General features: G+C 36.1%; 1 protein-coding gene across 5 annotated transcripts in view; it reads left to right on the plus strand.

Moving 5' to 3' along the window:
- PIBF1 (progesterone immunomodulatory binding factor 1) overlaps nt 1-25,632 on the plus strand; it is a 201,543-nt gene that overhangs the window by 166,448 nt on the left and 9,463 nt on the right. For 3 of the 5 annotated variants that reach the window (XR_007461128.1, XM_049647058.1, XM_049647057.1), the window contains exon 16: nt 6,995-7,079. Coding sequence is in view for 4 of the 5 variants with exons in the window: in XM_049647058.1 (XP_049503015.1) it covers nt 6,995-7,079 (85 nt within the window). In the remaining variant the exon portion in view is untranslated. The other 2 variants (XM_049647059.1, XM_049647060.1) reach the window with 2 other exon arrangements.

Below are 25,632 nucleotides of genomic sequence, written 5' to 3' on the forward strand. Positions count from 1 at the left end.
AGCCATTCACATTCTTTACCTGTTCATCTATACAATCATTTTAGTCTTTTTAAATTGGAGTAAAAGAGTGATGGTATACAGAAAGAAAGATTTTAACTCATGGATGGTTGATTAGTTGGCTTAGTTATTGGATTTTAAGGTTGTTAGAATAATTTAGATAAATTATTAGCCAATTCATAAATATAGAAGCAAAGAATTAGATAGGAATAGAAATTGTTAAATTAAGGAATTGGAAAACAATAAGGAGAATATATTAAATTCAGATTTCCTAAGGTATATAATCAAAGTATAAAGCTATTGGTAATTAACTCTAAAGTATGGGAGGGTATTCTTTTTGATGAATCAGAATAACCACCTTCTCTTGTTTCTATCCCACCAAAATAATTGGTCCGAAACTTTATTCCTGATCTTTTTAATCTTAAGATGATAGGTTAAAATAATTTTAAATCACATTTATGCTTTAAAATGTCAATATAAGTAAGAATTTATTTTTGGATTGATTTTGAAGTTAATTACATTTAGAATATGTATAGCCAGTATTCATTAAATTTACTGAATAATAAATAAACCAAATTAAGAAACTGTTAAATAATTCAATCAATCAATTAAACAGTTCTTCTATAAATAGCTACTAGGGGCAATAGAAATTATGTCATCACTCACTGGGTACTTGGTTATCTTAGGGAAATTGAGGGAAGAACTTTTTCTTCCTATATTATATACTTCTGTTATATTTGAAATTTTGTGTAGAATCTTTTTTTTACCTTTTTAATCTTGGAGTGAAAACATAAAAGTCCTGTGGAAAAATTACCTTTCACAGTTACCTTCGAATAAGTTTATTTGAATATTTATTTAACTAAGAATTAAGAGAGCTGAAAATCTTTAATACAGATTAATTAATAATATTAATTATTAAATAGTTAGCTGTAGGAGGAAACTATAAAGATGAACAAATTCAGCCCTAGAGAAATTAAGTAACTTGTTATCTAAGAACATACCGTTTGGTCGTAGGGCCAAAATTTGAATCCAGATCTGTCTGCTTTCTAATTCTATACTCTTAACCATTATGTTATACTGCCTCCCTATGTTCTATTCTGAATAAGGGGTAATTTTTCATTAACTAATGTAATGAAGGAAGAGAAGCCAAAAAAAAAAAAAAGTGTAAAAGAGTAGTTAAAATTGGAGCTTTAATGAATTGACAGTTGTTGAAGCTAGGTGATGGATACATGTGGGTTTGTTATATTTTCTCTCTTTCAAAATATTCCACATAAACTTGTTTTTAAAAAACAGAGTTTAAAAGGGAATACAGGCTCTACAGATAGGTTGCATGGGTTCATATCTAGCTCAGTACTCAGCTTTGAATTAGAACAAGTCAGTTAAACTCTCGAAACCTCCACTCTCCAATAGAACTCTCTGTAATGGTAAATATATTCCATATCTGCACTGTCCAGTATGGTAGCCACTACCCACATGAAGAACTAAATTTTTAATTTTAATTAAATTACTTTTCATCTTAATTACCACGTATGGCCAGCTAATGGCTATGTTATTGGACAGTACAGCCAGTTTTCTCATTTGTGAACTGAGAGTAGTACTCTAGCACTAGCAGTGCCTAATTCATATAGTCATTTTGAGGATTAAATGATATAATCTCGGTGATATATATAGGACTGTGCCTACACATTATGAACGCTATATAACTGTTTGCTCTTTTGAGTATTGGTCTGACATGTAACAAATTTTCATGTTGAGAATTACCTTAAAAATAAGAAGTAACATTTCTCAAAATATCTTGAATTTTGACAAAAACTAAGACTCCCTTAATGTGAGAAGTGAGATGATTCATTTTCAGGAATACCAAATAAAAGTTGTGCTGTCTAGTTAACAATAGGTTTACAACCTATTGGAAATATGTACAAACCCTCCCCCACCCTCCCCCCCATCCCCACCCCCCCTCCCCAGCCCCACCCCCCCCACACACACACACACAGTCGAGTCCCAAACCCTTAGACACTTCACTTCCTGGTTCTTCTTCCCCTCTCCATTTCATGGGCTTATTTTTCGCCGGCTTTGCAATGAGCATGTGCCAAAGAACTGAAGTCTCTGCGTCACCTCAAGGAATGTACACTTGTTCCAGTCAGGCTACTTTTTGGCCTTACATGGGCATAAGCAACTTCTGGGTAAGGCTGTAACCTCTGTAGTACTCAGCCAATGAGGAATCAGGGGAGGGACTTCCTGCAAGGAGATAAATTGCCTGCTGTAACCCCTCTGAGTGGATCTGTCCATCAGACACCAGCTCTTGCAAGAATGTTGATTAAACCCTCACTTCACTGTTCTCCTTGTCTCCACGTCTCTCCTATGATTGGGGCAGTGGGCTTCTTTCTCACACTTAGTAACAGCAGCAATAATCATAAAAACTATGCCAATTACGAAAATTGGCATAAAATATAAATATATAAAAATTTTTTTGTGCTTAAATCTGAGTCCTTTAAAGCTGTTTCATAAATTTACTGTATATTTTAATAGATTCTGAACTAGTATTTCATAGGATATGAAACCTTGCTCTTAATTGAAGTAGCTATGCTACCTTGTAATGTGAAAAATTAAGGTGCTTTCAGTAGGTTAATTATGACCTTTGAGATGCTGTTAAATGTACCTTAATGACATGAATGAAATACCATAAAAATAGCCCGATCAACGAGTCAGATACAGCAGTCTATCTACCATCACTCCTACTCTGAGCTGATGACATTTCAGATGTAGTGGAATTATCCTGGGCTTTGAGCACACTTCAGCCTGCTTTCTTTTGTCATGGTAAATGTGCCTGTAAAATACAGATCTTAGCGTGAACATCAAGGGTTAGAAGTGAAAATTAAATGAAATGACCTATATAAAGCTTCTGGCACATGAGGAAACTTGGTAAATATTACTTCCCTTCCTTTTGTCCTTCATTAATTTCAAATGTAAACATTAAATGACCCATTCAAAAAGATTACTGAGTGGTTGTTCCTTGAAAATGCCTATTCCTTTTTGCTGCATGTTGATTTTAATTGTAAGGAATATTTATATTAATTGATTATTTTTTTAATTGAAGTATAGTTGGCATGCCATATTATATTAGTTTTAGGTGTACAACATAGGGATTAGACATTTAGATACATTACAAAATGCTCACCATAGTGTGGCTGCCATCTGTCACCATACAAACTTATTACAGTATTATTGACTATATTCCCTATGCCATACGTTTCATCCCCGTGACTTACTTATTTTGTAGCTGGAAGTTTGTACCACCTAATCCCCTTCACCTATTTTATCCAAATCCCGGCCCCCTCCCCTCTGGCAACCACCAGTTCTTACGACTACTTTCAACAGTGTTTATGAGTCTTCCTGTTTTGTTTTGTTTGTTCATTTGTTTTGTTTTATAGATTCCACATGTAAGTGAAATCATGCAGTATTTGTTTTTCTCTATCTGACTTACTTCATTTAGCATAATACCCTCTAGGTCTATCCATGTTATTGCAGATAGCAAGATTTCATTCTTTTTTATAACAGACTAATATTCCCATGTGTATGCATGTGTGTATACACACTACGTCTTTATCCATTCATCTATCTGTAGGTTACCTTTTTGTGTTCTGTTGATGGTTTCCTTTGTAGTTTCAAAGCTTTTTAGTTTGATACAGTCCCAATTGTTTATATCTGCTTTTTTTGCCCTTGCCTAAGGAGACAGATCCAAAAAAATAATTGCTAAGACCAATGTCCAAGGGTTTATTGCATATGTTTTCTTTTAGGAGTTTTATGGTTTCAGTTAAATGATTACCTTTTAAATATTTCTCTATTCAGTAAAAGCTCTTTAAAGAACTGAGTAATTTTATCATTTTCTTAGAAAATAAAACAATACCACTATACCACACCCATGACTTGCAAATTTAGCTATACATATTCAATGTGTAGAAAGATTAGAGTAAATATGTACTAAAATGAAATCATTATAAGCACATTAAAAGCTAACATTTGAGATATCACTATTAACTACTTTAAATCCCCCTATCATTAAAGTAATAATCCCTTCTACAAGTAGTACTGGTAAACTTTCTACCAAGCCACAAGAGACAGTCTGGGTTATATAGTCTGTTTGATCTATAGTTCACAACTGACCGAAGCATGGAAAGAGAATAATTAGCATAAATTTCCTTTCCCGGTTGTCAGTTCTCAGTTTATTCTTTACTAGTAGTTTAAGAAGAAAAAACTACTTAGCCTTGTAAAGCTAAGTCAGGGTATACTGATCCAGGAAGTTAAAGAAGAGTATATCAGGAATATGTTTTCATATAGCAGGTGACACAGAGCCATAAACATGAATTTCTGAGTAATAATTAACAGTGAATTAAACAATTATGGGTGTAATATGCCATTCACGATAGATGTGCTTATAAGGAGATTTGTTTTGTAGTTGCTTTATGAGTCACGCATGAAAGCTTTGTATTTTTAAAGGTAAATTTCCACTGTTGTGAAATGTGTCTTAAGGAGACTAAACTTCGTTTGAGTAATTACATACATACTGGAAGAACACAGAGTATAATAATCGTCATATTCAGTTTTAGAGACCCATGTGTTGAAGATGGCCTCCTTTGTGGTTTAAGAGTATATTGTAGAGAAGGCTGAGACTTAGAAAATATATGCCCAAGTATTGTCTGAGGAGTCTGTACTGTTTGTCATAAACCCACATCTTGCAGATAGAACAGAGTTGCTCTGTGAACCAATTTATACACCTAGCTTTTATTCTGTATTATAAAGTTATTTTTGCTATTTATTTTTTTTACTTTTTTTAATGTTTGTGTGTGTGTGTGTGTGTGTGTGTGTGTGAGAGAGAGAGAGAGAGAGCGAGAGAGAGAGAGAGAGAGAGAGAGTGCACACGCGAGCAAGCACAAGTGGCGGAGGCAGAGAGAAACACAGAATGCAAAGCAGGATTGGCTTTGAGCTGTCAGCACAGAGCCCAACACATGGCCCGAACTCACAAGCAGTGAGTTCATGGCCTAAGCCGAAGTCAGATGCTCAACTAAGTGAGCCACCCAGGTGCCCCATTTTTGCTATTTAAATATGGAATATTTACTTTATTCTGGAAAACACTGAACACTACATATAAAGGATTTCTAATGAATTATCCAGTCAAAATCCTTTATTACCTCAACATTCCTCCATTCCTGTTGCACTGCGTTTTATTTAAGGGCCTGTTGGTATTTGAGAGTATGTATGTGTGTGTGCATATGTGTACTGTATGTGAGTGTATGTTTACATACGATGTGTATGTAACATGTATTTGAACATTAACATGCATGTGAACATTAATACATTTCTATTCCTCGAAAAATCATAGTCCTATGTTACTGGATGTTTATTTTAATTTCGAAAAATGTTTTATCTTCTTCATGATGATTCTAGCTAAAGATAGATTCTAATTCAACAGTTACAGAAACATCTGATCTTTACCAGGCTTTGGAAGACTCTGGCAGAATCTGGCATTCAGTTACATTATATTATTTAGTTCTTTTCAACTCCAAGGCTCAGTAAGATCTCTGATGCTTAATTCTGAAAGTCAAATCTGTTCTTCTGCTAAGCTGCTAACCTGTATGGCATTTAATTACTGTTTTTCTGTGATACCTGTTTTCCATCTAAAGTAGTAATACCATATACATTTATGTCAGGTTTTATGTGTTCAATTCTTTATATAATCATTTCACTAGATAATTCATATATCGCTTTGACATACATGAGTATTATTTTCCACTTTTACAGATGTGAAAACTGAGGCTTAGTCATGTGGTGTGATTTATGCCACACACTTGTGTCAGTGGCACAGTTGGAAACAAAAGTCGGAATTGCATCTTGTGTTTTCTCTCAGAGGACAAACTGTGGTGCTTCCTTGGGGAAGTTCACGGTTACTAGGAAAAAAGAGAATGTGAGCTTTTTCCTCTTAAGTCCTTGGAATTACCAGTTCTTCCAGAATACCTGCTACTATCCCCTGAATTTAAAAACAAAAACAAAAACTTCTGCCTAATTTAAAAATTGATGGCTTTCCATTTTGTTAAAGGATAACTTCAAACATGTTACCTGTTCAGCAAAATAATCCTCACTAGTTTTACCTTCACAGATTTTGTTTTGACATTTATGGAATTACGGTATTTTAATTCACGGTTGCTTTTCTTAATTCTCGTTGTAGTGCTGAGTAGATTCATTCCAGGGGCTTTCAAAGAGTATTTCATTTAACGGTTCTAATTAATTTTTATATGTTGAATAATAAAACTCCAGACAATGTAAATCATGCCTCAAATATTTATCTTTTAAAATATTAATATACTCTTCTATTTGGGCTTTTTTCACCCTTTCGTATCAGAAAACAGGTCCTATCTGAGGGAAATTCACAAGGCAGACTTAGAAATTAAAGATTGAACTAAGAATATAGAGACAAAAATTGTTTTCCCAAGTTTACCACATACTGAATATCTGATTCATTTATCTAATTCAATTATATACCTGGTAATTTAGTGTGCAGTAAATTATAAAATGTTACTTTTAGTTTTAAGGTTAAATTTTTAATTTGACTTCTAGTATCTTGAGTTGTACTATTTTGCCCATACATACTTTACCTTTTATATAAATCCCACTTCATCTTTTTACATTTCAGGATTAAATAGTCACCTTTAAAACACAAATTTTATACCCCTACTAGGCAGGAAAGATTCTCAGAAAACATCTCATTTGCACTGTCAAATGATTATTAAAAGAAAAAGTCTTCTTAGAAAATAGCTAGCTGTTGGTTAAATCAGACATTATAGTGGATGATCTGATAGATATCTTTATAGAGTATAAATTTAATTTCTCTTTAATTCAAGCCATCATATTTGTCTTTAGCCTTTTGCTTTTTTCTATTTATTAATTAGATTTACACCAATATGATGAGTTTTTAAAACTTGGGTGTTTTTTTTTTTTTCAGCAATTTGAATAAAGAAAAGTCAGCTTTACTACAGATGAAGAATCAAATGGCATTAGATTTAGAACAACTTCTAAATCATCGTGAGGTACTTTTCCCATGTTGTCATAATTTTTACTTTAGGCTTTTTCAAAGTCCGTGTTGTGTTTCGATTACTGGATCCCAGTTGTCCGTGTGCATTAATGACTTCTCATGTTTGTGTCTCATTGTGATCTGGTCCTTTATATTGAATATGTGATACACTTTATTCATTATGAATTAATTTATACTTTATTCTTGGGTTAATTCTTATTCCTGGAATACTCCTTGTTATTGACCCCTTATTGCCTTGTTCATATATCTGGAATTGAATTTCCACATTATTTAATAATTACTTGTTTTATCTCTTTCTCACTAGACAGTATATTTCCTTAGCATACCTCTGTCTCATTCATCATTGTGTTGCCCATATACTGTATGTATGTCTAGTGTGTAATATTTGTGTTGAACTTTAGAGTCCATAAAGGATTTTTTGTTGTTATTCCTCACCAAAAATCCTTTAGAGCTAATAAAATTTCCTCATTTTATAAAAGGACAAATGAATGTCTAGTGGCTTGCCCAAAGGAGAAATGAGTTTCGAGTGGCTTGCCCAAAGCCAGTTAGTAACTAAGAGATAACCCCATTTTTCTTTCTTGTTTTTTTGAGTCAGACTTATTGAAGTACAGTATACCCACAGTAAAATTCATGCCCTGTTTAAGCATACATTTCTATGATTTTTGACTGACACACCCAGTTTCATAACCATTACCATAATCAATAAAGAAAATAGTTTTGTCACTTCAGGAAATTCCTTCATGCCCTTTTTGTGTTGACCCTTCTCCCCAGCTCCAGTCCTAGCAACCCCTTATCTATTTTCTGTCCCTATAGTTTTACCTTTTCCAACAAAAGATATTACATTTCCCCAGAATGTTGAATAAATGAAGTTATCAGTCTTTTCAGGTTGGACTTTTTTCACTTACCATAAAAAAGATACACCGAGGGGGCGCCTGGGTGGCTTAATCAGTTGAGCTTTGGCTCAGGTCATGATCTCATGGGTCGTGAGTCTGGGCCCTGCGCTGTCGGGCTCTGTGCTGACAGCTTGGAGCCTGGAGCCCGCTTCAGATTCTGTGTCTCCCTTGCTCTTTGCCCCTCCCCCACTCATTCACCCTCTCTCTCTCCCTTTCTCTCTCAGAAATTTAAAAAGGGATATACCTATGTTGTTGCAAATATTAGTCATTTATTCCTTTTTGTTGCTGAGGAATATTCTATTGTATGGATATACCAGAGTTTGTTACTCCATTCACCAGTTGATGATCATTTGACTTGTTTCCATTTGGAGGCGTCTGTAAATAATACAGCTGCTGTAAACGATTGTGTACGTGTTTTGGTGTGAATGTCAGTTTCCTTTTCTCTTGGTAGATACCCCAGGAGCAGGATTTCTGGGTCCTATGGAAAGTGTATGTTTAACTTTATAGGAGACTGCCAAACTATTTTCCACAGTGACTGCACCTTTTGCATTCCCGTCAGCAATGAATGTGTGTTCCAGTCGTTCCGCATCCTCGCCAACAGTTGGTATTATGAAGCCTAGTTTTTTAATCCAGTGCGTTTTTTCCATTGAACTATCACTGCCTTGTCTTGGCCATGTTTTTGCCATTTTGTTATCCTAATAGAGAAAGAAATGCTCAAAACAGATCACTGGTTCATGAGTATCCTGAAGACATTGTTTCCTAGTCTGGGAAAGCTATATCAGGTATTTGGGAAGAAATTATTGGAAAGATATTATTGAGAGAGATGAAGTGGGGAATATTACTGGAAGCAGTTCAGAAGGGCATATCCTAGAAGTGGTGTCAGGGGAATTGCAGGGTTGTCTCTGTCTTAGAAATGGCCTTTGGAGTAGGTTCTCTTAAAGGTGTATTTTATATGTTGGGTGAAAGGGATAAGGTGTCCCTGGACTAGATTTTAGAGATGACTTTTGTGTAGCTAACTAGATCTAACAACAGGTGATATAGATTAGGAAGAGCTTCTCTGAAGATACTTACTCTTTTTTTCTGGCTTTCAGGCCCCATCTACTACCACTTGTGTCCTAAGATTCTGCCTTCAAATAGTTGTTTCTTCACTGTGGAAGCCTGATTCATTCACTATGTGAATTTTCACAAATGTTTTCCAAAATTGACTATTTAGGAAATAGTAACTGCAGATGTCCATTCAGCGATACCAGCTACTTTTTTTCCATAAAGCTGCATAACAAGTATGTTTTTGGAATGGCGATTCTCATTTGTTTTTAGAAGATCATGCTACACTCTGAAAAAGATAGGAGCAACTTTATATATTTTATACATCATGCTTGGAGTCACATTATTCATGAGTCCAAATAAAAACTCAAAGTTCTACTTAGTGGGTTGAGAATGGAGTAAGTTTAGAAGAAAATACATTTAAACATGGAAATTAAATACTTAGCAAAATGAAACTCCTACTATATGACACCAATGAAATGTGCGTGGATGCATGTCTAATTATCAGTTAATTTTCATGCATTTGATAGGATCTTCATTTTGGCAATTACATTTTAATAATCCAACATTATAACTTTTCTTAATGCCAAACATCTAAAGAAAAGGAGCTTTATTTCTTTTCAAAGCAAAATAAAAATTGAAGCTTAATAAAATAAACTTGATACAAATTTTTCATCTTTTTCTAAGAAACAGTTTAATGCCAACTTGCATAGAACGTGCAGATACAAAAGCAAGTGTAAACTGCTTATATGGAAGGGAATGGCAAGTGACCCAGGGCAATGCTTGACCATTCACTTGAATATTTACCTGATGAAACAGAGAGTCTGCAGAATTGATATATTCATTTTATGGCTCTGATGGGTCAAGTGCTTAGAATAGCCAATAGATAACAGTCGGATAAGAATACCTCTGATAAATGTAATATTTTGAAAGTGAAAATCAGGGCTGAGGGGGCTCCTGGGTGGCTCAGTCAGTTGAGTGTCCAACTTCAGCCCAGGTCATGATCTTACAGCTAGTGGGTTCGAGCCCTGCATGGGGCTCTGTGCTGACAGCTCAGAGCTGGAGCCTGTTTCAGATTCTGTGTCTCCCTCTCTCTCTGCCCCTCCCCTGCTTGTGCTCCGTCTCTCTCTTCCTCTGTCAAATAAATAAATATTAATTTTTTTTAATAATAAAAAAAGAAAGAAAATCGACGCTGAGACTAAGGTGAGGCAAACAAGGCACCTAGGGCACAAAATACAGGACGTGCCCACTCTGAGGATCATGCACAGTGCACCTGAGAGCTTGCCCAACCCTAGGCAGGACCCTGGGAAAATTGTCTAATATGAGTCACTGCTTTAATCCCAGCTAAATTTTCTGTTTAAATCCACCTGTGATCAAATGCACATTTTAAAGTTTTTCATTGTCTTTTTTACACTGGACAACTTAACTTTTTAAGTGTCACTTAGTTCCAGTAAGACTTTAGGTGGTCCTGAGGTGCCTGGGTGGCTCAGTGGGTTAAGCATCCGACTCTTGGTTTCAGCTCAGGTCATGATCTCATGGTTTGTGAGTTCAAGCCCTGCACTGGGCTCCATGCTGACAGTGCGGAGCCTGCTTAGGATTCTCTCGCTGTCTCCCTCACCCATTTTCTCTCTCTCTCTCTCTCTCTCACTCTCTCTCTCTGTCTCTCCTTCTCTCAAAGTAAATAAATACACTTAATAAAATAAAAAGACTTTTTTTTAATTTTTTAATGTTTATTTTTATTTTATTTTATTTTATTTTTATTATTTTTTTTAATGTTTATTTTTGAGACAGAAAGAGACAGAGCATGAACGGGGGAGGGTCAGAAAGAGAGGGAGACACAGAACCTGAAGCAGGCTCCAGGCTCTGAGCTGTCAGCACAGAGCCCAACGCGGGGCTCGAACTCACGGAACGTGAGATCATGACCTGAGCCGAAGTCGGACACTTAACCGACTGAGCCACCCAGGCACCCCTAATGTTTATTTTTGAGGGCTAGAGAGACAGAGTGCAAACTAGGGGAGAGCAGAGAGAGAGAAAAATAGAATCTGAAACAGGCTCCAGGCTCTGAGCTGTCAGCACAGAGCCTGACATGGGGCTCAAACCCATGAACTGTGAGATCATGACCAGAGCTGAAGTCAGACATTCAACCAACTGAGCCACTCAGGTGCCCCAAAATAAAAAGACTTTAGATGGTCCTGTACTATGAAATGAGATCGCCCACTCCTTTACATAATTATCCAAGTATGCGTTAAATGAAAAAAGAAAACAGATGAGATAATTCTAGGTTGACAATTCTAAGACATTGGGGCATGACCATAGAGGGTTTTTATTTTCTATATTAATTAGTGTTAGATCAAAATTACTTGCTTAAAAGTAGCTAAGTTAAATATCACAGAGTTAAATATCATTGTCCCCACTTTTACAGACAAAACTGAGGCTGATAAGAGTTAAAAAAAAAAAAAAAAACTAAACCATGATTATATACTTACTGTCAAAACTAAAAGAAAATCCTTTTTTTTTTTTTCCTGAAACAAAAGCTTATGATCTTTTTCCTTAGTTCCATTTAGACAAAAACCTCATGATGAATTATTGCTTGCATTAGTTCCAGGAAATATTTTTGCCACTGTAGATGAAGTTATATTCTTTCTTTTTTGTCAGAAAGTGAAAACTATGTAATTTAATGTGTTTCCTTTTTGTCTTAGTTGCCAAAACACTCAGAGCTGAATATCTTATCCAGGTGTTATAATCTTTTTTTCCTCTTTCACTTTTGATGCCTCAGAATAACTTTCTCTGTTTCTTTCAATAGGTTGTGATCTTTTTTACCCTTAAATGTCTTTACTTATATACTGAGACCTCTGAGGTGTAAAAATATAAAATAATTTAATCTTAAATAATGAGGTAAAAAGGAGGTCAAGGAAAAGATCAACTCCTAGGACCCCACTGTTGGATTGCATAGCAGGGCTTCAAGCTAAATAATTCAGTTTTGAGTAAAAGAAATGTGATGACTTGGAATGTCTTCTTTCTTGTTGAGTGTACCTCTCAGGACTCTTTTTTTTTTTTTTTTTTAATTTATGTATTTATTTGGAGAGAGAGAGAGAACACGAGTCAGGGAGAGGCATCAGAGAGAATCCCAAGCAGGCTCTGTACTGCCAGTGCAGAGCCCAATGTGAGGCTTGAACCCACAAACTGTGAGATCATGACCCACCCAGGCCCCTATCAGGAATCTTCTTTAATGGCTTTTTCATGTTTCATCCATTTTTATCCACTCATCTTTGCCTCATTGAAACAAGATTTGCTGATTTGGAAATTCTAATTCTGCGCTTCTGTGTGTATATTTCATCATGTGCCCTTAGAATATAAGTTTTCAAGAGTTTGAAAATCATCTTTAATCAGCCAAATGTCTAATAGAATACTGAGCATAATTTTAAAAAGCTGATGTAAAAGGGGCACCTGGGTGGCTCAGTCGGTTAAGCGTCTGACCTCAGCTCAGGTCATGATCTCACGGTTCATGAGTTCAAGCCCTGCATAGGGCTCTGTGCTGACAGCTCGGAGCCTGGAGCCTGCTTCAGATTCTGTGTCTCCCTCTCTCTCTGCCCCTCCCTTGCTCACGCCCTGTCTCTCTGTCTCTCAAAAATGAATAAACATTTAAAAAATTAAAAAAAAAAAAAAGCTGATGTAAAAGCTCTTTTCTAATTTCTTTTGCAGCTATATTAAGGGTAATGGTAAGAGCTCCACTTAAGAAGCTATTCCAGTATTTCAGTGAGTGATGGTGGTATCTTGAACTTGACTAGTGATGATGGTGTCGAGCAAAAATGGACTAATTTGAATTTTTTTAATGTTTATTTCTGAGAGAGAGAGAGAGAACGCACTCTTGTGAGTGAGTTGGGGAGGGGCAGAGAGAGAGGGAGACCTAGAATCCAAAGTAGGCTCCAGGCTCTGAGCTGTCAGCATAGAGCCTGATGCAGGGCTCAAACCCACGAGCCATGAGATCATGATCTGAGCCAAAGTCGTACACTTAACTGACTAAGCCATGCAGGTGCCCCAAGAATGGACTAATTTGAAAGCTGCTTAGAAAGCAGAATCATAGAGCGTGGTGATTGGATCCAGAAACTGTTGAAGAGAGGAGGAATGAGAATTGATGGCCTGGGTTTTGGCTTGTGGCCTGGGTTTATGGTGGTGCTACACAGCACATGGGAGAAATAGATTTGGAGAAGAAAATCTCAAGGAAATACCTAAGTAGAGATAACCAGTAGAGTTAAAAATGTAGATTCTGGAGGGGCGTCTGGGTGGCTCAGTTGGTTAAGCTTCCGACTCTTAGTTTCAGCTCAGGTCATGATCTAACAGTTTCTTGAGTTCGAGCCCCACACTGGGCTCTGTGCTCACAGCTACAAGGCTGGTTGGGATTCTCTCTCTCCCTCTCTCTCTGCCCTTCTCCTGGTCACGCTGTCTCTATCTTTCTCAAAAATAAATAAATAAGCTTAAAATACGTATTTTTTTTAAATGTAGGTTCTGGAGCCTAAGAAAGAGAACTCATCTAGAGGTAGAGATTTGGGGGTCACAGCATAAAGATAGTGCTTTACATGGAAGTCATTAAATGAACTGATAAACGAACTACATAGAGTGAGAGCAGAAAAAGGCAGAGGCCATACTCTTGAAGAGTACCAACATTTAAAGGATGGGCAGAGGAAAAAGTACATACACAAATTAGAGTGCAGGGTGACCATAAAGATAGCAGGAACATCAGAAGCAGAGTAGAATCTGGCCAGTGACATGGACTGTCGAGGGGCCAAGTCAGACAAAGATAAAAAAGCAACCATCGATTGAATTTAACAAGATGGTACAGCACTTTCAGTAGAGCTAAAAAGCAGACGACAGAGAATTGATGAGTGAGCGGAAGTTGAAAAGTGGGCTGTGGGAAAAATAGCCCTTAAGATATTTAAATCAGAGAATATAGCATGATCAGGCAGGAGGCATGAAGTCGAGGGCTTTTACCTCCCACACTAGAGAGTATCCAGTTGTGTTGTTTTTTTTTTAATATAACTTAATGTCAAATTGGCTAACATACAGTGTATACAGTGTGCTCTTGGTTTTGGGGGTAGATTCCCGTGATTCATCACTTGCATACAACACCCAGTGCTCATCCCAACAAGTGCCCTCCTCAATGCCCATCACCCATTTTCCCCTCTCCTCCGCCACCCCCCCTGCCCATCAACCCTCAGTGTGTTATCTGTATTTAAGAGTATTTTATGGTTTGCCTCCCTCCCTCTCTGTAACTATTTTTTCCCCCTTCCCTCATGGTCTTCTGTTAAGTTTCTCAAGTTCCACATATGAGTGAAAACATATGATATCTTTTTCGGACTGACTTATTTCACTTAGCATAATACCCTCTAGTTCCATCCATGTTGCTGCAAATGGCATGATTTCATTCTTTCTCATTGCCAAGTAGTATTCCATTGTATATATAAACCACATCTTCTTTATCCATTCATCAGTTGATGGACATTTAGGCTCTTTCCATAATTCGGCTATTATTGAAAGTGCTTCTATAAACATTGGGGTACATGATCCCCTATGAATCAGCACTCTTGTATCCTTTGGATAAATTCCTAGTCGTGCTTTTGCTGGGTCATAGGGTATTTCTATTTTTAATTTTTTGAGGAACTTCCACACTGCTTTCCAAAGGGCTGCACCAGTTTGCATTCCCATCAATAGTACAAGAGGGTTCCCATTTCTCCACATCCTCACCAGTATCTGTTGTTTCCTAAGTTGTTAATTTTAGCCACTCTGACCAGTGTGAGGTGGTATCTCAGTGTGGCTTTGATTTGTGTTTCCCTGATGATGAGTGACGTTGAGCATCTTTTCATGTGTCTGTTGGCCATCTGGATGTCTTCTTTGGAATAGTGTCTATTCATGTCTTCTGCCCATTTCTTCACTGGATTGTTTGTTTTTTAGGTGTTGAATTTGGTAAGTTCTTTATAGGTTTCGGATACTAGTCCTTTATCCGATATGTCATTTGCAAATATCTTTTCCCATTCTGTTGGTTGCCTTTTAGTTTTGTTGATTGTTTCCTTTGTAGTACAGAAGCTTTTTATCTTGATGAGGTCCCAATAGTTCATTTTTGCTTTTAATTCCCCTTGCCTTTGGAGACATGTCGAGCAAGAAATTGCTGCGGCTGAGGTCAAAGAGGTTGTTGCCTGTTTTCTCCTCTAGGAATCTGATTGTTTCCTGTCTCACATTTAGGTCTTTCATCCATTTTGAGTTTATTTTTGTGTATGGTGTAAGAAAGTGGTCTAGTTTCATTCTTGTGCATGTTGCTATCCAGTTCTCCCAGCACCATTTGCTAAATAGACTGTCTTTTTTTCCATTGGATGAGAGTATCCAGTTTAAATGGTGATGGGAAGGAGGCACATAGACGTTGCAGATACAAATGAGAAAATAAGCAGCTGAGCAAAGTGTTAGGGAAGGAGAAGATCAGAGCACAGTGATGGGAGTTAACTTTAGACAGGAGGGCTATACCTTTTCCATTTTGAAGATAGAAATAAAGATTATGTTAAGATAAAAGTGAGTTTGTAGGTTTGGTGGTAAAAATTTAGGTAGTTCCTGTCTAATGGCTATACTATAATGGCAGGAGATGTGCTAATGTCACAGTTTTGAGGAAATAGAATTTTGAAATAGCCACACAGTAAATGAGTGATATATATTATGGAAACATCAAATAATTGCCAAGTTGAAACACCATGTGTTTCTACTAGTACCACCATTCTATGTAATTTTTCTCCAGTAGCATTCAACATGCTAGGTGTCAACATGGGGAAGATGGACAGGTGGATTGGTCCAGAATTACATTCCACCTTCTATTAGGTATGCATATTATACATGTTCAGATCTCTTGTTAAATTGTAAGGTTGGAATTACCTTTATATTCTTTATGTCACCTACATTTGGAATACAGTGGAAAAAGCCAAAAGTTAAACAGACAAGATGAGTTCATATCACAGCTTTGCTGCTTGATAGCCATGGATTCTTGTGATGATAATTGAACCCCTCTAAACTTAGTTTCCTCGTGTGTGAAAGTAATATCTACTTTGCAGGACTGTATGAGAATGAAATACTGTAGTAACATTCCTGGCATGTCTCACAGGCACATAACTCTATGAAGGTGGTTCCTTTTTCTTTTTCCCTTCTGTTTCAAAATTCAGTTCATATGTTATGTATGCTTTGAAGTTCTCTGTAACTTGACAAAGAAAAACTTATCTTTTTTTCTACCTCTTTCCAATAGTTTTTTAAATATTTCTATTAATGTTCACATCACTATATGTCATAATTATGCATGTGTCTTTCCCAGTAAAGTACTTCATTCTTCCTTGTATATTAGCCTTTTAGCACAGTATTTAGCACATAATAAGTACTCAGTTGAATGTTTGTTATGGCCCTTTACAGTCTTCCACTATAATTGCACTTGAAGCTGTCAAATAGAATAGTCAAATAGAAAGCTTTAGAAACTAGCCTTTAATATATCCTCATCCCCTTCCCTCAGATAGTAAAATACACTCTGACAACTGATAACATTTTAACTGAAGAAGTACGGAAGGTCTCTTACACCCAAGAACAATTTCAGAGATTTATCTGAAAGTAGCCACTAGGAAGTCCTATCTGAAAAGTTTGTCTAGGGGCACCTGGGTGGCTCAGTCGGTTGAGCGTCTGACTCTTGATTTTGGCTAAGGTCATGATCCTAGGGTCGTGGGATCAAGCCCCATGTCAGGCTCCGTGCTAAGTGTGGAGCCTGCTTGGGATTCTCTCTCTCCCCCTCTGTGCCTCTCCCCCACTCACATGCTCTCTGTCTTTCTAAAATAAAATTTAAAAAAAAAAAAAAAAGCTTTGAAAAGTTTGTCTACAGTAAAGCTATTCCTAAAACCCTGGACGCAGCAACCTCTATGGGTATCCAGCCTCTAAGGAATGGTATATGTTCATGGGCAGTATCTATTTCTAAGACTTAAGTAAGGTTCTTCTACCCCTTCGCTTAGTGCCTCTACCAATAATATCTTTCAGGGTCTACAGGCATTTCAGTTTGTATTTAACCAGAATTAACCAACCACTCCTTACTACGGTACATAGAATATGCAAAGCCCCATACTTGCCTAAATGTTGTAGTCCCATTAGCCCAGATAACTTACCCCTTACTGCAGTGTATATCACCTAACAAAAAGAAAACAAACCTGCAGTTAGCCAGGTTTCTTAAAAGTGAAGTCACAGTATAATTATCATTCTTTTATGGTATGTTTATGTTCCCGGATTCTAACTCGTTATGTTCTTTGTGATTTCTCGGAAAGTTTCAGGGACATTTCAGCACCACAAGTGCCCCTTAGGCAATCCACTTCATAAAGGGTTCAAATAAATTACATATTTCTATATGTGTGTCATTCCTTTTGGTTCCTACTTCACTGTTTTGACATTTTCTTAAGAGTACCTTTTTTACATGTTTTTTTTATATACTTCTGTAGTTACATTTTGCATCATCCTAAAAAAAAAAAAAAAAAACAAAACCACCGAGTGCATAAGTTAATTTTTCTTTAAATGAAGATGCAATTATTTCTCAGATTTATACATTTCTCATCTTAGTGGTACTCTTCCAGTTAAAATTTGCTTTGATTTGCTGGGTTTAAGTGAGTATTTTAAAGAAAGACAATTATTATAGTGAAAACCTAAAGCACACATACAAAGGAAGTCATATTTTTTCTATAAAGTTTTAGAATGCTTATTTTTTCCATATAAGGGTATGTGAACTCAGGTCCAAGGAAATTCAGGGAGTAAAATATTGCAAAAAATACTCATTGATAATCTCGAATTTACATATACTTTTAAAAGTATGCCAGAACCAAACCTATTACATATCAGTAATAATAATATCTTGAATTTTTATAGTTTCTTTTTACCAAAATGTTTACAACATTTTCAGATTATGTTACACTAATATACATACGGATCAGTTATAGATTGCTTTCAACCAAGTGTGTTTGGAAATATGGAATCAAAGAAAGCAAACATTTTAAATTATTCCTTCATATTGAGAGACCTGGTCTTTTGCTTGTGCCTTCTAGAATTCAAGAGCACTGGGGCACCTAGGTGGCTCAGTCAGTTAAGTGTCCAACTCTTGACTTCGGCTCAGGTCATAATCTCACATTTCGTGAGTTCAAACCCCACATTGGGCTGTGCTGACAGCAAAGAGCCTGCTTGGGATGCTCTCTCTCCCTCTCTCTCTGCCCCTCCACAGCTCTCTCTCTCTTTCTAAAAATAAATAAATAAATAAACGTTAAAAAAAAATTTTTTTTAATAGAATTCAAGAGCATTGAACTTTTTCACAAAATAGGTGCTTTTCAGTTAATAATAAGAATGCTTAATATTTGTATATTACTTTAGAGTTTTTTATACTCATTTACTTTATTTAAGCCTCACAGGAACCCTATAATGGTCTTTTACCCATTTCACAGAAATAACAACTGAATCTCAGTTATCCATTTTGTAGAAAGTTAATAACTCTTCTCAGTTTTGAATTGCATAAAAGACGTGAATTTCTTTTAGATTGTACTCTGGTGGACCTCTGTGTTTATGTGGACTTGTACAGAACTCAGTAAAACTAGGTCAAATTATTTTGATTTTCGGGGTGCCTGAGTGGCTCAGTCAGTTGAGTGTCCACCTTTGGCTCAGGTCATGATCTCACGGTTCATGAGTTTGAGCCCCGCGTCGGGCTCTATGCTGACAGCTCAGGGCCTGGAGCTTGCTTTGGATTCTGTGTCTCCCTCTCTCTCTGCCCCTCCCCCACTCATACTCTGTCTCTCTCTGTCTCTCTCTCTCTCTCTCTCTCAAAAATAAATAAACATTAAAAAATTTTTTTTAATTTATTTTGATTTTCATACGTATTTTGGCTTTAATCTTTCATCATCTTTAAAATTACAAATATCTTTGTTGTATATTACAAGCAAAACTATGTCTTGTGTGAAGCAATATATCTCATCATAAAAATATTTTATCTGAAAAAGAAAAATAAAAATATTTTATCTGCGTATATATGTCCTTTTAACTTTTTTCACATCATATTTTCATATCTACTAGGTATCATATAGACCTGTTATTTTCTAGTTTTTTAAATATTTTAGAATGAAATATGTTTTATTTCCACTATATTTCAGAAGTTTGGCATATTTTCTTTTAAATAGTAAGTACATTTCTCTGACCTTTTTTTTAATCAGTAAGGGACAAGTAAATGACCTCCTACTATCATTTCTAACCCTGTGTTTTTATGACTTAGAACTGTAGCAGTTTGTAACAAACCACACAATTCTAGGACATGAGGAGATGCACAAAATGCAAAGCTATAAGATAAGTCCCTGGAAATATGTGGTGACCAAGAGATTGTGAACAATGATGTGAGATAATTATGATCATAATCCTGTTAGGTACCATATTAGCACTATTTTGATGTAACTTAACAAGTCACTGATCACATATCAAGGAGCTACCACAAAGAAGACTAAGAATAAAACATTGAGAAAGTATAGGCACTGGAGTGAGCCACACTCGGGAAACCAGCCCTCAAAATAGAGCACAGTGTTTAGAGACTGAAGTCGATGATGGACATCAGCTAGAACATGCATAAAAACCTATCAGATTATACTAAGAGAGTAAAGGCCAGAAACTAGACAGCAACTAGATGAATACTGTTTCAGGGGGAAAGCTGGGCACCAAGAGAGCATGAATACCAGAAGGCAGAGCAGTCAGAAGTCCAAGATGTATAACCCAGCAATCAGACGAGATAAAGGTATGTACAAACCAATCAGCAGAATCAAAGTGCCCATACTTCAGTTGGAAGTTCAACAATGGCAGTGATTTCAACTCAGGGGCCTGTTCTACTGTATTAACACTAGCTTCTTCTGCCTGACCTTAAGATTATATCCAAGTTTAGGAAAGAATGTACCAGGTGATTAGTTACATCCCTTAGGCTATGACAGCACAGTAGTCTCTCATTCAAGTAAATACTTGAGCTCTTGCTAAGCTTTCAGTCATAGATAAGGTATGGTTCCAAAAATGTGAATGTTGTCTTAAATACATTAGAATAAGAAGTAGATAGGCCTTACTCTACTCTTCGCTGGCCAAGACTTTTTTCTTTGTTCTGTTCTAGGCCCAAAACTTTTCAATACTAGAAGATAACCTGAGGAAAACAATCAGGATAGCGAAAGAATTCAAGAATTCTTTTTAGTCATAAAAGGGATGAATGAACTGGGGGTATTTACAGAAGAAATGATTCAGAGAGATGTAAGAAATTCGAAGTAAGCATGTGAAAGAAGCAGTAATAGACTTGTTATACATGTATCCAAAGGCTAGAATTAAAACCTAAGGATAGACCTCATAAGGAGACATGTTTTATTTGTTTTCCTTTGCTTTGTTGCTTTGTTGCTTTGTTGTTGTTGTGTTGTTTTGTTTTGTATAGGGTCTGGGTTAAATAACTTGAAGATCCCTTCCAAACCTGAAAGTATGTGTATCAAAGGCTTTGATAGAAGATAGATGTTCTATTGTGTAAATAATGACAGCTTTGAACCCAGAAAGACCTGCACTCTAGGGAGACGTTAGCCTACAAATGGGAGCAAGTATTTTGATGGGAAGACTGAGGGACTGGAAAAGAGGGGTTTGCAGTCGTAGATACTGGTACTGTTCTCTAACAGTTCTGCCATACAAAAATCTGCTTTATCTGTTGTTTAGAGTGTAGTGGCATTGGCATTCAAGGTATATTTTAAATTCCTCAAAAATCACATATTAAAAATCTCTCCTGGGGTGCCTGGGTGGCTCAGTCGGTTAAGTATCTTAACTCTTCAGCTCAGGTTATGATCTCACAGTTCATGAGCTTGAGCCCCGAGTTGGACTCTGTGCTGACAGCACGGAACCTACTTGGGATCCTCTCTCTCCCTCTCTCTTTGCCCCTCTCTGCTCACACACACATTCTCTCTCTCCCAAAATAAATAAATAAACTTAAAAAAAAAAATTTTTTTAAATATCTCCACTGAAGTATTTGCAAGTTGAAATGATTTGAGGTCTGAAATCTGCTTTGAAATGTTTCAAAAAAACCTGGTAAGGGAATAGATAAAACATTGTTGACAGAACAATCTGGCACTTCCTCAAACAACTAAACACAGAAATGCAGAAATACCATATGACCCAGCAATCCACCCCTAGGTATATACCTAGGAGAAATGAAAATAGGTCCACACAAAAACTTGTGCATGAATCTTTATAGCAACATTATTCACAACAGTCAAAAAGTGGAAACAACCTAAATGTCCATCCACTGATGAATGGATAAACAAAATACAGTATAATCAGATAATAGAGTTTTATTTGGCCGTTAGAAGGAATTAAGTACTGATATGTTACAACATGGATGACCCTTGAAAATGTTATGCTAAATGGAAGAAGCCAGTAACAAAAGATCACATATTTTATGATTCCATTCATATGAAATGTCTAGAACAGGAAAATCTACACAGGCAGAAAAAAGATTAGTGGTTACTTAAGGCTGAGAAGTTGAGAGTAAGGTGGGATAGCAGAGTGATTCCTAAAGGAGTCCAGGTTTCTTTTTGAAATAAAAGTTTCATAATGGACTATAGTAATAGTGGGTAATCGTAATGTCTGCGAATATACTAAAAAACATTGGATTATATGCTTTAAATGGATGACTGTATGGTGGTGAATTGTATCTCATTAAAGCTGTTTGACAAAACAAATCTGGCAAAATGTTTATCATTGTTATAGTTAGCCAATAGAAATTGAGAGCTTCATATGCTCTCGTCTTTGTATGTTTGAAAATTTCCATAATAAAATCTTTTTTAAATACCCTTTCAGATGAAATTTAAATATCCAAAATATGTATGTACTTGGTTTAAAACAAGGTTGGTTTTTACCTTGCGTTTACCTCAAGTAGGAAAGATGCACAGAATTATCTGACTTAGTAGCCATGACACATTGTTATTCGTATGTAAAAACACTTACATTTGACCTCTAGTGGAGCACATACTTTGCATTATACTTGTCAGAGCTATTTTCATCAAGAAATGCCATCTATGTGTCCCCTTGCCAACATCTTTGCAGAGTTTACAACTTTCAGCAATTTATTGGCATCAACTACGCAATACTGTTAAGCAGCTGCTGTGTAGTTGAGCTGTTTTAATATACCACCACTCTCTGTGCATAGTTTCTACTAAATGGCCGAGATACACGATTTTGGATTTATGAGAGCAGTTTATCACGTTTGTAGAGATTATTTCTGCAGTAACAATCGTCATCGTCCTCATCATCATCATCTAGAAGTTTTATAAGAATGTCCTTGCCCTTAATTCTTCCATTTTGAACAGTAATTATTTCACTTCAGTGTGGTTTGTATTGTTTCATTTTATTTCAGTTTTACCCTAAGTCTCAATTGTTCAGCCAGATGCAGTTCTGGAGTTGTTAATTTTAAAGAATGGTTCATTCATTCTGAAGTTACTGTAATTTTTTTATGTATCTGATATACTAGATTTTAACATAAATACTGTTCACTTTTTGGAAATCAGTGTAAGAGTATATCAGAATTAATGAATATTATTATAAATCAGACCATGTTATAGATTAGTATTTAAAGGTCTCAAACGAGTGATTTAAGGGAAAGAGGATTGGGGCATGGCACTTTTACAGTATTTTAACTTTTCCATGAACAAGTAATAGCATTTTTAAAAACAGGAATTTTTAAAAAATATTTTGAGAAATGGCTTTCTAAATTAATGGAACATTTGCCAAGAAGAGGCTAAACCTGCCAAAATAAGGGACTCTAGATTAGGGCACTCTACGTTTTGTCATTTTGGAGAAGAGCACCTACTTTCTGCACGAGGACCTTCAAGTGAAGCTTACTAAACAGTTTCTCTCATCCACATAGAGATTGTACTCAACTGTCTCATTCATATGAGTGAAACAAAAAAAACAAAAAGAAAACTTTTAATGTGGCTCTTTGTTCATAAATTGGAACACACACCAAAGACTGTCAGAAACGGAAAGAAAATAATTAGCATAAGAGGGGAAAAAATTACAATAAACAGGGGCTCCTGGGTGGCTCAGTTGGTTAAGCATCAGACTTCGGCTCAAGTCATGATCTCACGATTCATGGGTTTGGGCCCCGTGTTGGGCTCTGTGCTGACAGTCAGAACCTGGAGCCTTCTTTGAAATCTTTGTCTCCCTCTCTCTCTGTCCCTACCCTGCTTGCGCTCTGTCTCTCTCTCAAAAATAGTATAAAACATTTATTTAAAACATTTTAATACAAAAAAAAAATCACAGTCAACAGAGAAACTGACCCTGTTCTCCAAAGAAAACAAAAACAAAATTCCATAGCAGAAAAGAACTTACAAAGTAGCTATAATTAGTTTTTTCAGAAAGATTTGAGAAAGTAGTATTTCCATAAAATAAGAAACAGTGAACAAAAAAAAATGGTGATATTTTCAAAATTGCTAAATTAAAAGTCATGAAATTATTATAAGTAAGTAAAAATGCCAGGACAGGATGTGAGGAAAAGTCAACAAGCTCTCCTAAAATTTAGAAAAAGGAAAAAAGATGGAAACTAGCAGAGAAAAGTTAAACAACATAGAATATTCCAGAGAAAGAAAATACCTACAAAGAAATAGGAAATCAGCTTGGCATCATAGTTCTCAGAAACTCGACTTTATTTTTTTTTCAATTTTTTAAAATATTTATTATTTTTGAGAGAGAAAGACAGAGAGCAAGTCAGGGAGGGGCAGAGAGAGAGGGAGACACAGAATCCAGAGGGGCTCCAGGCTCTGAGCTGTCAGCACAGAGCCCAACACGGGGCCCGAACCCACAAACCGCAAGATTATGACCTGAGCTGAAGTTGGATGCTTAACTGACTGAGGCACCCAGGTGCCCCAGAAACTTGACTTTAGGAAACAAAGAAGTAATACCATGCAAGTCCTAAAGAAAAGTACAATATTTTCTTCCACAGTAACTTCTCAGAAAACTACCAGATTGTGTGCCATCAAATAACAAAGAGAGAGAGAAGTACAAGAAATACTGGAACTTGCCAAAATAAATAATAAAGAAATAAAGTAATAAAAAGAAATTTCAGGATAACAACTGTGCATCAGTCTTAAAAGCAGTCAGTACAAAATTGAGTCCAGTTAATAGCATTATTAAGAAACTAGATAATCTTAGGAAAGATGGAGAAACGTATATATTGTTTCCATCAATGAGGAAAAAAAATAAAAGGCAGGAACTCTAGAAGAGGGAGGGAAATATCTGTAAAAACATCAGAGTCCAAACAGGACAAGTAAATGATATGATTTTGAGCAATAGATGCAGTATAAGAAAAAAGAATTCAGTTGAACATGATACTTGAAACATTCTCCTTTGAACATCAGAGGTTCCCTTCCTGTGGATCTAATCATACGCTCTGCTCTACAGTGAACAGTATGTGTAAATCATTACATAGTAGTACAAATAACCCTACTGACCAGTCAGAAAAGGACAGTTGTAGAGCAGAGAAAAGCAGAATCAAAAGCTAGAGAAATGAAATGCCAAAGTCAAGTCCAAACAATAAGAGCAGAATCTTAAATAGGAGACGGAGCCAGCGATCAGGAGCCAGGCAAGAACATGGTGAGAACCAAAGCAGATCAGGAACAAACCAGAAGATCTCAAGGTGACTTCATCTCACCAAAGGATTCTGTTTTGTAGTGACAAGCAAGTTTTCTAGCTCGTGTACGTTATGTTGGTTTGTTTATTTTCGTTTTGTCAGTCTAAGAATTGGAATCTCACAACTATAACCAGTTACTTGTAATAGTAACAACTAAATAAGGCATGACAATTTATGCCAAAAATGTAGGTGAAAAATATATTAAAATATTGCCATGGTTAGGAAGACTCAGTATTATATAAGTCCGTTCTTTCTAAGTTTTTCTTGTAATTTAACATAATTCCACCCCTATTTCTATGAATATAGCCCTAAAAATACTTGAATCATTAAACATTATAACAGTGTGACATGGGGGCATGAATTGACAGACTATTGGTATAGAGTTTAAAAGTCCAGAAGTAAATCACATACTTATATGAAAATTTAGTATATGATAAAGATAAGCATCTGAAGTGGGTGAACATATAATGTTATTATAGAATAGCTATGGGGGAAAGATGTTGAATCCACACCGTTCACCATAAGCTAGGATAAACTTCAAACAGATTAGAGGTCTAAATGTTTGAAAAGGAAAAGAAAAACCATAAAACTATCTTGAGGAAAATGGAAGAAGAAAACACAGAGAAGGCTGTACAATGAGAGATTGATATATTCAGCTACATCAGAATCAGAAAGTTCTGCATAGCAAAAAAAAATTTTTTTAAGTGTAAACATAGTCAAAATATAAACAAGGGGGAAGAAAAACTGCCACTCATACTACAAAGGGCTCTAACATATAGAGAGCTCCTTGAAATGCAGAAGAAAATGACCAATCATCTGGGAGAAAAATGGGCCAAGGATATCAACAGAAAAGGAAATACCTTTAAATATAGGAGAAGCTGCTTAACCTCCCAACA

The sequence above is a fragment of the Panthera uncia genome (genome assembly GCF_023721935.1).
Source record: "Panthera uncia isolate 11264 chromosome A1 unlocalized genomic scaffold, Puncia_PCG_1.0 HiC_scaffold_16, whole genome shotgun sequence".
NCBI classification, from domain to species: Eukaryota; Metazoa; Chordata; class Mammalia; order Carnivora; family Felidae; genus Panthera; species Panthera uncia.